Source organism: Microtus ochrogaster (genome assembly GCF_000317375.1).
Source record: "Microtus ochrogaster isolate Prairie Vole_2 chromosome 14 unlocalized genomic scaffold, MicOch1.0 chr14_random_1, whole genome shotgun sequence".
NCBI classification, from domain to species: Eukaryota; Metazoa; Chordata; class Mammalia; order Rodentia; family Cricetidae; genus Microtus; species Microtus ochrogaster.
In genome coordinates this window covers 18,840,808-18,853,405 of record NW_004949096.1, presented here as the reverse complement: position 1 = coordinate 18,853,405, position 12,598 = coordinate 18,840,808, and the positions used below count along the sequence as shown (strand labels likewise).

The window sequence follows — 12,598 nt, the reverse complement described above, 5'->3', positions numbered from 1 at the left end:
GGGCCTAGGCAGTTTCTTTATTCCTTAACCAATGAAATCAACAGATTGATATATGACACTCCCACATCAGGTGTGTGCCAATAGTCACACACACACACACACACACACACACACACACACACACACACACCCGTGATTCCTGTTGATTTGCAGTTGACCTCTTCAGTAAGGACTCAGTCCCCAGTTCTTAAGGGAGGGCACACGCTGCCTGATTATTTTGTGTGTGTGTGGGGGGGGGGTTGTCCTTGGCCTCTTGTGTCATGTTGATGGTCCCAGAACAGACTGGTTCTTCTAAAGGTTTCCTTCTCACACAGAAAGAAGCTTCCTGGTTACACAGTACATGGTTTGTTGTAGGTTAGGTGTGAACAGTTTGTTGTCACTAGCTAGCCCTGAGTAAGAGGAATTACAGAGGCGGGATTTGGCAGAGGTCCACATGGAATTGCAACCTGTCAATAAATCTTGACAAGTTTGTAAATCAAAGGCTTCTTGGCAGCTGGCTTCACGTAGACATAATGCAGCCAGGATTTGCTCCCCAGAAAGTGCCATTTGGGGAGGCTCTGCTGTTTGCTTCTGGACATTTGCCTTTCTCTAATGCGAGACTGTCTCTCACCTTTGCCTTCCAGTAGCCTTTAGACCCCACAGAATTAACTTTAGAGGAAGGAACCTGTACTGGATAAAGAGGGGTCTGAGGAAGAGTCCAGTGACCATGAGCTCTGCAGACAGATATGAGAACAGTTCTAGAGGCGGAGATGCCAAGATCAAGTACCATCAGGGGTTTCCTGAATGAGCTCTCTTCCTTGTTTATAGATGCCTACCATCTCACCATGCCAGGCTGTGTCTCTAGGGTCCTTGTAAGACCATAGTTCTAGGTTAAGGTCCATCTTGATGGCCTCCCTTAACCATGTTTACCTCCTAAATACTGGTGTTGGAGCTTAAGAATATGAAGTTGGAAGAACAGAGCTCTTCAAGCCAAACTCTTGAAGAACGTGGATTTCTTGACTTGTTCTGGAGCACTGTGAGATGTTTTAGATACACTCAGGCTATCTACCAGATCTAAATAGTAAATTTAAAACTGTTATTTGGAGCCGGGCGGTGGTGGCGCACGCCTTTAATCCCAGCACTTGGGAGGCAGAGGCAGGCAGATCTCTGTGAGTTCGAGACCAGCCTGGTCTACAGAGCTAGTTCCAGGACAGGCTCCAAAACCACAGAGAAACCCTGTCTCAAAAAAAAAAAACAAAACAACAACAACAAAACAACAACTGTTATTTGGTTGGTTAGATGTATCGGTGGGTGAAGGTGCCTGACTCCATGAGTGACAACATGAGTTTGATCTTAGGACCCATATGGTAAAAGGAGAGGACCAAGTCCTTAGACCTTCACATGCCTGTTGTACCATATGTGACACACACACTAAATAAATATTTAATAATATTTAGTAAATATAAAATGTCTTGTTTTAGGAGGTGTTAGAGCGATGTTAGTGCTCAGTGGTTAAGAGCATTTGCTATTCCTTTTCTCCCTTTTTAATTGAAAAAATTTTTATATATTCTGATCACACTTTTCCTCTCCCCCAACTCTTTCCAGTTCCTCTCCGTGCCTTTTTTTTTCCTCTCTTAAAAAACAAAACAAAATAGGAAACACTTAGAAAACTACATAAATGGAAGCCATAATATGCAAGCAAAAGATCAGTAAAAACATAATTGTGCCCAAACAAAGCAATATGAGACAAAAGTCTGCAGAAATGCCATTGAGTTTGTTTTGTATTGACTCAACTAGTGGGCATGGGACCTACCCTGAAGTGTGACTAATACACTCAGTGAAATTTCATTGGAGAAAATGATTTTTTCCTTTGCAAGCAGGTATCCAGTTGCAGGTGGCTTCTTGGTTAGAAAGTGGTAACCCACATTCACTTTCTACTCTTAGCCCTGGGACCCTCTTGGGCTAGAACCTGTGCAGGCCCTGCGCGTGCTACCGTAGTCTCTTTGAGCTCACATGTGAATCAGTCCTGTAGTCCTTGCAGTCATCCACCACTTCTAGTTCTTAGAATGTTTCTGCCTTCTCTTCTGCATGGCTCTCTGAGGCCTGAAGGGAGGGCTTTGATGAAGACATCCCATTTAAGACGGAGTTTTCCAAAGTCTTATTCTCTGCACATTGTCCAGTGTGAGTCTCTGTGTTAATTACCGTCTACTGCACGAAGCAAAGCACTGATCTGTGGGCACGGTGGAATGTCATTAGGAGTCTTTTTATTGCTATGTTCCTTTAACAGGACAGTAGTGTTGGTTTTCTCCTAGGCTCCTGACCTGTTCAGTCTCAGTTTTTTGGCTACCCTAGTCGTGTTAGATAGAGATTACATCTCATGGAGTGGACTCATCCAGAGAATGGTTGCACCAGCATGTCCTGATGACAGTGTGTAACTCCAGTTCTAGAAGATCAGACATCCTTGTTTGGCTTTCACAGGCACCAAGCATACATGTGGTACACGTGCATGCATGCAAGCACTCACATATACACATAAAATAAAACTAAGTAAGTCTTTAAAACAAACCCTGTCCCTTTCCCCCTTCCTGTTCTCACACGTGACAGCAATCACCAGCACCCTACTCTCAACCATCGTGTCTGCTACAAGGTAATACTTTATCAGAGAAAGACCTTTATTTTGCTTATTCGCTTGATGAGACAGTTTCACATAGCCTAACTAGCCTTCAATTCTTGATCCTTCTGCCTCTGCCTCCCAAGTTGCTAGCACTATTGTTATTTGCCATTCTGCCTAGATAGGGAGGGATCTTACCCTGTGTGTGTGCGCTAGAGATTTTATGTAGACAGGTCCTGTGTCACTGCTGATGCCCCAGCAGCAGTTCTCCTTAGGGATCCACATTGCTGTCCAGGACTGTAGCTTGTGACAAGCCAGTAAAGAGAGATGAGATGACCACCACTTCGCTCTGGCATGGCGAGAGGCTGCCTGATAACAGTTGGCAGTCCAGGGAGTCCTGGAGTGTTCTCCGCAGATAGAACACTGCAGAAGATCTACCTCAACTACAGTTTTTGCCTGTCTCGCTGAACCTGGCCAGGGAGACTCTAGGCCCAGAAAAGAAAACAGTATAGCCATTCAGCTCCAGGCAGATAAGATTGTTGAGGTACCTCCATTCTTCCTCTTAGCATCTTGGCAATAGGAAAGGGCTCAGGGCATGACCCTCTGCTTCTGAAGACTCAGTGGTCCCTTCTGACAGCTGTCCATAGCACATATCTTTCCAGGAAGTCTACCTCTTGTTCACCATGTGTGTCTGAATAACACTTGGAACCTGGTGCATATCTGGTATTGGTGGGTTTTTTTTTTTTTTTTGACTCTAAGGGAAGCCTACTGAAAGCATTTGGGATATTCAGAATATCTGAGACACTCTGTCTTAGGGTTTCTATTGCTGTGAAAAGACACCATGGCCAAGGCAACTCTTATAAAGAGAAGCATTTAATGGGGTGGCTTCCAGTTTCAGAGGTTTAGTCCATTATCATTGTGGCATGCAGGCAGACTTGGTGCTGAAGATAGAACTGGACATTCCTACATCTTGACCTGCATTTTACAGGATGTAAACTGAAACACAAGTCATGGCTTAAGCATATATAAGACTTCAATTGGGGGAGGGGGAAGGGAAATGGGAGGCGGTGGCAGGGAGGAGGCAGAAACCTTTAATAAATAAATAAATTTAAAAAAAGACTTCAAAGCCTGCCTCTCCAGTGACATACTTTGTCCAACAAGGCCACAAAAGCCACACCTCCTAATAGTGTCTTCCTATGAGCTTATGGGGGCCAATTACATTCAAACTACCACATGCTCAGACGCTGAGCACCCTAATAAGGGAGCATTTCTGGACCTAGTCTCCCATCCCAGAAGAGGGGCAGCATGAACCACCCCACCACAGCTCCCAAGCCCAGGACTTGTCAAGAGTTCTTTTTTTTTGTTTGTTTGTTTTTTTTTGTTTTTTTTCGAGACAGGGTTTCTCTGTAGTTTTTGGTGCCTGTCCTGGAACTAGCTCTTGTAGACCAGGCTGTTGTCAAGAGTTCTTAAGCGCCTTTTTAACACCTCTCCCAATGGATCTTTAGGGCCTTAAACTCTGGTGTTGAGTACTACTGGGACCAGCTAAATGAGACGGTCTTCACTGTCCACTCCAACAGCAGGAGCAGCGAGCGGCCTGGGTAAGCTGAAGTCAGAAGACTCCTGGGTTTGAGGGTCTCTGGGTCTTTCATCAACCAGAACAACTTTTCATTGATCTGTTACTTGTCTTGACATACAGTCAGAAGAAGACAGGGGCTAGAGCTATTGCTCAGTGGTTAAGAGTGCATACTGCTCTGAAGGAAGACCTGAGTTTGGTTCCCAACACCTACATCAGGCAACTCAAAGCCACCTGCAACTCCAGCCATAAGGAGTTGTGATGCTCTGGTCTCTGGATACTTATACGTTCACTCACATACCCATACCCATACACAGATACACACATCACATAATTACCAAAGAAGAGAAGACCCTTGCTCTTAGAGTCCCATCATAGAACGCATGCCTTCTCTAATCCTGGCCATGGCGTCTGAGCACACTTGGAGTAAGAATAAAGAGAAAATACTGCCCCATGAACTCTTGTCTGTTGCCCATAGAAAACTGCGGAGTGGGTATCTTCCGATGACTAGGACCATAGGACTCAAGTTGCCAATGGCTGTAGCTCAGGGGCCACTGAGACTAGGAATCTGGCTCTCATCTTCTTTTTCACTGAATCCACTGATGAGACCTGGAGCATTGTGTAGAAACAAAATTCTGGTTCAACGTGAGACCTGAGGCAGGTCTTGCTTCCTGTAGGAATCACAGGGTACAGTTGGAGCGGTAATCCCAGAAGAAGCTAAAAGTGAGTAATTGGTCAGCCCCAGAAGTTGGGGACCCAGCTTTGCTGCCTGTCATAACTATCTGTCTGAAAAGTCTGTGTCTAGGGAATTACCCAGGGAAAGGAGGGCATTAGCCTTGGGCCTTGGCCTTACTTGTGGATAGTTAATCATAGCTGCATGAGGAGATACTTGTAGTGTCATGGCTCTTCCTTTTAAGGCTGTGGGCCAAGATGGACCACCCACCCATCCAAGTATGATCCAAGACTTCTGTGAAGGGTCTGTCCCAAGCCCCTTCTGACTTCAGTCTGTCTTTTTTGCCTTAGAACCAGTAGAGCCACATGGAGGACAGACAGAGACATGGGCTTGATGAATGCAATTGGGCTACAACCTCGGAACCCTACCACCTCTGTGACATCTCAGGGCACCCAGACTCTGGCCCTCCAGTTGCAGAATGCTGAAACACAGACCGAGAGGGAGGAAGAGGAACCAGGAACAGCATCTTCAGGTCCTGGTGAAGGTAGGAGCCTTGAACTGCTGGCAGGGGACATCTGACTGGAAATCTGCCTTCTCAGGGCAAGTTAGACCTGTGCTCCTGGAGGATCCAGGCTGTTTACCAAAGAGCGGGCATGAAAAGTGAGATTCCATAGGAAGTGCCCGTTCCAGAGCTGGGCCAGCTACCTGGGGCTCTAGTTTGTCTCCTCTCAGCTGGCATGGCATATTGGGACTGCTACAGCGAGGCTTTTGGTGCTCCTGTTGTGCCAGTGTTGGGATGCTGTTGTGTCTGCAGCTGGGCACAACAGCAGTCCCCCTTCTCACCTACTCCAGGGGACACTGCCTGCCTCCGCCCTGGCTCTCTGCTGGCCTCACACTTTAAAGAACCAATTAGCACTTCCCAGTGGTAGGGCTCAAGCCACTTTGGAACCCATCAGCAGCTGCGTTAAGCAGGCTGTTCTCACTCTCCTTACCTCCTACCTCCAGCCCCCATGCTGCTCCTAGCTCCAAACACAGCAGTATCTAAACAGACTTTTTTGAAATCTGGTTGAGCCATTTGCTTGAAAGACCATGGAAGGAGAAGCTCTGATGTGCATCAGGCCAAGAGTAACAAATTTGCTTTGTTGCCTCCAGGAAATGACTTTCCTTTTTTTTTTTTTTTTGGTTTTTCGAGACAGGGTTTCTCTGTGGCTTTGGAGCCTGTCCTGGAACTAGCTCTGTAGATCAGGCTGGTCTCGAACTCACAGAGATCCGCCTGCCTCTGCCTCCTGAGTGCTGGGATTAAAGGCGTGCGCCACCACCGCCCGGCTAGGAAATGACTTTCCTTAAGTAACTCTCCATGCCTATCCCATGGCTCTGATGCCAGATTCCTTACTGGAAAACCAGTTGTCAGTGTTTTCCTTGTCCACACTTTCTCATTCAAGGCAGGCAGAACAAGGGGGTTCCTGCCTCCTTGTGTTGACTAAACTGGTAACCAGGTCTCCAGGAGCACGCACAGGAGAAGTCTAGGAAAGGTTAGCCCTTCTGGACTTGGCTGTTACCACCCCCACCCCTAATCACTGTCACCAGGGCCTGGATTTGTTAGTTTGAGAAGCAGGTCTGGTTCATTGTCCACCCTTCCTTAGTATAAACCCAACAGCCGGTCCACTTCTCCTTTTCTTCCTCTAAAGATCTGAAGCTAGAGCACGTGCTCATGTGAGGTCCTGGTTCTGTGGCCTGCACACCCACCTCTCCACACAGCTAACATGATAGCTATTTCTGAGACTTTTTGAGAAGCTCTCCACAAGGGGGATTTGTTCATCTTTGTTTTTCTGCTTCTCAGGCTTCAGTCAAGAAGTTTGAGCTGCCTTAGGGCTAGAGCGTGACTCTGCCGTAAGTTGCCCTACTCTCTGTGCAGGAGGCAGCTCAGAAATGAGAGAAGCTCACTGTTCCTCCTAGCACTGTTCCAGTGCATGCCTGGCATGCGGCTGCCGTTTAAGAAGTGCATTGAACAAGGGAGCTCCCTGCCTCCCTGCTTCTAGGAGAACCATGTGGCTCTGCCCCCTAGTCTTTTTGTGAAGACACAAGTTAGAGCAGCAGGCCCCAGGCCTGGGAAGCAAGTGCTGCTCTGAAAGGGCTGGAGCACAGCACACAGTGGGTGGCCGTGCCCATAATACCCTTCAGCTGCCTTGAGTTTACATGGGAAATGAGGAGGGTACAGTCTTTAGTTCTTGCTCTTCTCTTCTGGAGAATAAAACCCCCAAAATTAAATAGAGCTGAAGGGCATTGTGGGAAATTGCCAATTCCACCTGTCTTCTGCATTCAGAATGTACCTTAGAATTTGCCAAGGAAACAGCCTGCCAACAGCACTAAACCAGTTTCTTATTTTTTCTAACTAAAAGAAATACTTTAGTACAGGGAAGAACAGAGTTCCTCCCTGTGGTCACTACTGCTCCTGGATCCATATCCTTTGGGCTTCAGTATTTCTTTCCTCATGAGAATATGCCAGCTGCCTCTAGCGACTCCTAGCCTCCGCTTCGCATTCTAGGAGAGAAGCACAGCTCAGCAACAGGAGCCAGCTATGCCCATCTCTGACTCTCCCATTCATTCATTCTCAGCACTGGGTGTCCCATTGTATGCGGCACTGTGAACCCAAAGGCTGTGTGCAGTATCCAGCCCATCGTCCATAGGAGCCCATGGACATACATGTATTTGGCAAATAAACATTTCATCCCAGACCATGTGTTACACTGCCCAGAGATGAGTAAGACCTCCAGGAAGGTCCAGCAGCAAGAGATGTTGTATCCACTGGTAACCGAGCCAGAGAGAAGTATGTAGCGCTACTGAAGTTCCAGGTGCTACAGCCTCTATCTTAAGTGAATGACATGGAGTTTATAGCAGTTTCTGAGCCTGAGCTGACGAGACTAAAGGGATAGGTGAGAGCCTGTGTAATATGTCTCCAGTATGCACAGGCAGGGAGCAGAGCTAGGTCACTTTAGCAAAGACTGTTGCGTGCATTAGATAGGTCAAGGGTTATGGCCAAGAAAATGACTAGAACCCACCTAGTCAGAAGGCCCTCAGCTGTCAAAGGGACTTTGAACACTCGGGAGCTGCTGAACTTTGAGTAAGATGTGGGCTTAACCAGAGCTCAGTTAACTAAGAATTAGAACAGTATTGGCAACAGCAAGAAGATAGGCTGGGAAGAGAGAGGAGAATAGTTAGGACATAGCCAGATCAGAGGTGCAGTGGAAGGGTGCGCAGCTGTGGACGGGCATCTGAGGAAGACAGTCTCAGACTTGAGTGCTGGCCACAGGGCACTCTGGGCCTGAGCTGTATAGCACCTTTGGGCTCCAAAGTAGTTTTTCCTCCCCTGGAAACAACCACTGGGATGTTCTGGGAGTTGAGCAGGCACAGTTGACATGATGGGTTCAATGCCCACAGGACCTAGGTAAGCCTACTGCAGACCCCCACAGAGCAGAAGAGGTCCCCAGAGAGCTCTTAGGAAGCAGTGGGGACTACCCAGAGCAGAGCAAAGTCCCCAGCAGCAGCTCCTAGGATAGAGGCTTCAGTGGCACTGAGGTCCTAGGTTGGTCTTCCCTCTTGCCCTGCTCTATTTGAAGGTGTGGCCCTGGGGACTCAGAGCCCTTCAGGTTTTCTGTCTTCTGCATGCAGAGCTGAGGCTTAGCTGTTCAGGGCAGAGTAGGTGAAGGCACCGTCATGAGGGTTAAGAGCATAGTTTCCCAGGGACTTTGGGAAAAGCCAGCTGGCTAAAAGTCAAAGCCTGGATAGAATCCTCACTAGTTAGTACTGAGAAAAAATGGATCAAGACCTGAAGGGAGGATATGAGCAAGTACCGCCAGGTCCCATGCAAAACAGATCTGCTAAGTCATAAAAGTGACTGTCCTGGAAATCTGACTCAACAGGCAGAGAAAGGACTCCGGGAAGGGGACAAAGGAAGCCTTGTTAAAACAGCTATTGACAAGTAACCTTGAAATAAATATCTCATCCATGGGTACACCAAAACCAAAGAATCCCAAACTGGGCAGGAGCTAGCCAAAACAGATCAGCCCTGCAGTGAAGCTGTGCCTGGTGGCTGGGAGCCTTAACCAGAGCTGCTCAGCTTGGTCAGGAGTGGGGAAGACTTGGGATAGAACTACTGCTGTTGCCCTGATATATGGGCTCTCATTTCCTCTCCAATACTATGCAAATGCTGAGTCTTGACCAAGCCCAGCCAGCCAGTGACTGAATGGCAGAAGTGTGATTTGAGCCCAGATCTTGTCTGTTCTTTCAGGGAATACCCATGTTCCATGGGGGAACAGACCCATGCTCCCCCTACTTAGAGCTGCAGGCTGGAGTCACAGGCCCAGGCAGGCAGCTGGTTCTCAACTGTAGTGTCAAGCATGTATCCCAGGAAGAGCGATGACTAGGGAAGGCGTGAAGACCTATGGGTAAAGGGAGAGGACAGGAGATAGGGCATCTAGGGAGCACTTAAGCCAGGCTTCTAGGAAATAAGAAAAACAACACAGTGAAGGAAGATAGTGCTGAAATAAAGCATGACACACGGTGTGCCTTTGAGCCACGCCCTGCAGGGTACTGTTTCTTCCCGAAGATTAGGTGACATATCCCAGTCCAGGACTAGGTCTGAAAGTCATCCTAGATGGGGAGAGTATAGACAGAGCAGCCGACACTCTGGCTGGGGCTGAAACAGATGAGTAGCCTTGGCCACTTCCTCCCAGGTAAAGCAGAGGAGGAACAATAGTACTTGGGACCTTTCTCCTGTTTTCAGAACTCCAATTTTCAGTGTGTAGCATCTGCTAGCTTCTGCTGCCTGGCTCAGAGGCTCAGACCAGCAACTAACTCCTTCTTTCCTCTGCTTTGTACCTGCCAGGCGAGGGCTCAGACTATGGTGGCAGTGGGGAAGATGCCCTCAGCCGGATCCAGCGGCTAATGGCCGAGGGTGGCATGACAGCTGTGGTACAGCGAGAACAGAGCACCACCATGGCTTCCATGGGTGGCTTTGGCAACAACATCATCGTCAGCCACCGCATTCACCGCAGCTCCCAGACAGGCACAGAGTCAGGGGCTGCTCGTACCTCCTCACCCCAGCCCTCCACCTCTCGGGGACTGCTCTCAGAACCTGGGCAACAGGCAGAGCGAGGCCTAAGCCCCCGGACAGCCTCCTGGGACCAGCCTAGTACCTCTGGGAGAGAACCACCTCAGCCAGCCCTGCCGTCTTCCTCCCCTGACCCCATTCCAGTCCCCCTTGCCAGTAATGAGGGACCAACCATGCACTGCGATGTGACCAATAACAGTCACCTTCCTGAGGGTGATGGCAACAGCAGGGGGGAAGCTGCAGACCCTAGTGGGGAGCCACAGAACCGGTAGAGTCCCAAACAGGCGCTGGTGCCTCCCCTCAACCCGCTGAACAGAAGCTGGACCTCACAGCTGGCTGGGAACTGAACACACAGAAGAGCTGATGCCTGCATCCGGGAACAGGAGGAATGAGAGGGTGGGTCGTGGAGCCAGCTGGGCAGGGGCAGTCCAAAGGGCAAGACTAGCCTGGGGAATAGAGTCCTCCAGGATCTGGAGCCGAGAAGAGCCACACTGCTGGGCCTGGTATGAATTAAGAAGCAAGTGGGTGTCTCTTCCACAAACCCCCCTTTCTCCTAGGGTCACTGGCCTAGGGGACTCAGCCCTGGGCAGGAGCCCCAGAAGAATGAAGTCTTCCAGATCTAGACTACACCATCCTGGACGGAACAGTGGGACAGTTCTTCCTTGCTGACTCCTAGGGGCAGAACCACCAGGAGCAGAGGAGCAGCCTACCCCATACCCACATTGCCTCCGACTCTAAACCTTCTAGAGTTCCAGCCTCTCTGTCCTCTCAGCCCGCAAAGACAGAAAAGTTGGCCCAGCTTCCATGTAGGGGACTTCCTATACTCACAGCGTGGACATCTGTAGAGTGAAGGAAGCAGCCTGCTTGCCTGACACAGGATGGAGCCAATGCACGGTGGTGGACGGGCCCTCAGGAGTGGGGAGTGTAGGCTGGCCCACCCCCAGCTTGTCCACCAAGCTCCCCCCTCTCCCCAAAGCCCTTCATGCAGCACCTATAGGTGTCAGTATTACCTAAGCCCAGGCCAAAGCCAGCCCAAGGCTGGAGGGAGAGATTCCAGGCCAGAATGTGAGGTGCTGGTCTGTGATTCGAGGTGTCGCATGCGGAATCCTGAACTGTGCGTGTAGTTGTAGTGGAGAAATCAAGGCTCTGATCATTTTGTTTTTAGTATGAAAATGTGATTTCCTTTCTGTTTGTCACTCATCATAGAAACATTGTGGAGGGAGGAGAGGGGATAGTCTACTGCTAATGAGGGAGACACCAAAGATCTGCATCATTAAAGTGATGACATGCCCCTCGCAAGGCTCCTGCTTGTTTCCGCGGAGACGGGGGAGGGAGAAGGTTTGGGACTGAGATGTGGAATGCACCAAACTGGGCAGCCTGGCTTCCCTAGGCATCTCAGTAAACCTAGCAGTGGGATCTTCTCCAACTCATTAGCCCAAGTCAACTGCTTGAGGGTTGCTTACTGGAACCTGTTGAGATTGGGGTAACCTCTCAGTGGAACGATGGAGGAAGTCATCCTAATTGTTCCCTATCCAGGACTGTGGGCCTAAGTGATGATTGTGGACCAAAAGCTGCGCTCTCCAGTCCTGGTGACCACTGCGACAGGTTCTGGGAATGTGCCATGGTTGACTGGGGGACCGGCCCTGTCCGTGGCTTTTGCTTCTTCACATGCCAAGCCTGTTTAGAAAGTAAGAGAGGCCTTATGCCTCTTAATAGGAAATCACAGGTGGGACACTCTGGAAGAGGTGGAGGTGGGGTGGGAAATTGCAGGTTCTATTCCAAAGAGATGAAACCAAAAGTGGGCAAGCAAGTAAAGCACACCTGCGAGGCTGCTTGGGAACACACACGCGTGAGCAGCGTGTGCACTCTGCCTGTGCATGCTGTCGGTGAGTTGTATCAGTAGGCACTGGCTAGCTGTGGCTTAGGACAGATTTGCCTCTTCTGAACTCCCATTTCCCTTGCAGAAGTGCACTATGGGACTGCTTCAAGTTACGCTTAGCCCTGCAATCTCAAACTATTCCAACTCACAGAGCACAGGTGTGAAACTGGTTTTCCTCTAAGGGAAAGGGATTTGAGCTAAATATTGAAGGATGGAAGGACCCCACTGCAAAGCACATTACCACTGCCACGAGAACCAGCCTTCAGCTCAGGGATTGAGGGGGCCCATGGAGCCATTGAACTAATCACTCGACTTTTCTGAGGAAGTAAAAATTCTCTGGGGTCAGCAAGTGAGGCAAAACTTAACTCTGGGGCTGGCAAAAAAGGAAAGCACACACATACCTTTAGGGTCTGTCATCTCTCCTATCTAATTCTTTCCTTTCTATCCAGATGTTTCCCTTCTGTCTCTTCCTAATTTTCCCTCACAGCTTATATACCCCAGCAAAATCTTTCAAGCAGTGTAAAAATTATAATAATGATTACATTCTATTTTTAAGTGAATGATTACAATGAATATAAGTTTTTTTTAAATCTTTTCCATGTCCCTCCTGTGGCTAAATGTGTTACAGATGAAAAACAAATTATCCCCAAGAACCCACATGCATTCATGCCCAAGCAGCTTGATAAAGATTAACAGGGTGTAAGCAAGCAAGGTTTTTTTCCTTTTCCTTCCTTCCTTCCTTCCTTCCTTCCTTCCTTCCTTCCTTCCTTCCT

At 48.8% G+C, this 12,598-nt stretch overlaps 1 protein-coding gene across 1 annotated transcript in view; it reads left to right on the top strand.

The window, feature by feature from the left end:
• Ambra1 (autophagy and beclin 1 regulator 1) overlaps window positions 1–11,239 on the top strand; it is a 202,829-nt gene extending 191,590 nt beyond the window's left edge. Inside the window, exons 17-19 of the mRNA XM_013352584.2 lie at window positions 4,096–4,188; window positions 5,187–5,380; window positions 9,722–11,239. Of these exons, the coding sequence (XP_013208038.1) occupies window positions 4,096–4,188; window positions 5,187–5,380; window positions 9,722–10,218 (784 nt within the window). The 3' untranslated portion in view covers window positions 10,219–11,239. The remainder of the gene's footprint in view (window positions 1–4,095; window positions 4,189–5,186; window positions 5,381–9,721) is intronic.
• Window positions 11,240–12,598: the final 1,359 nt, after the last annotated feature.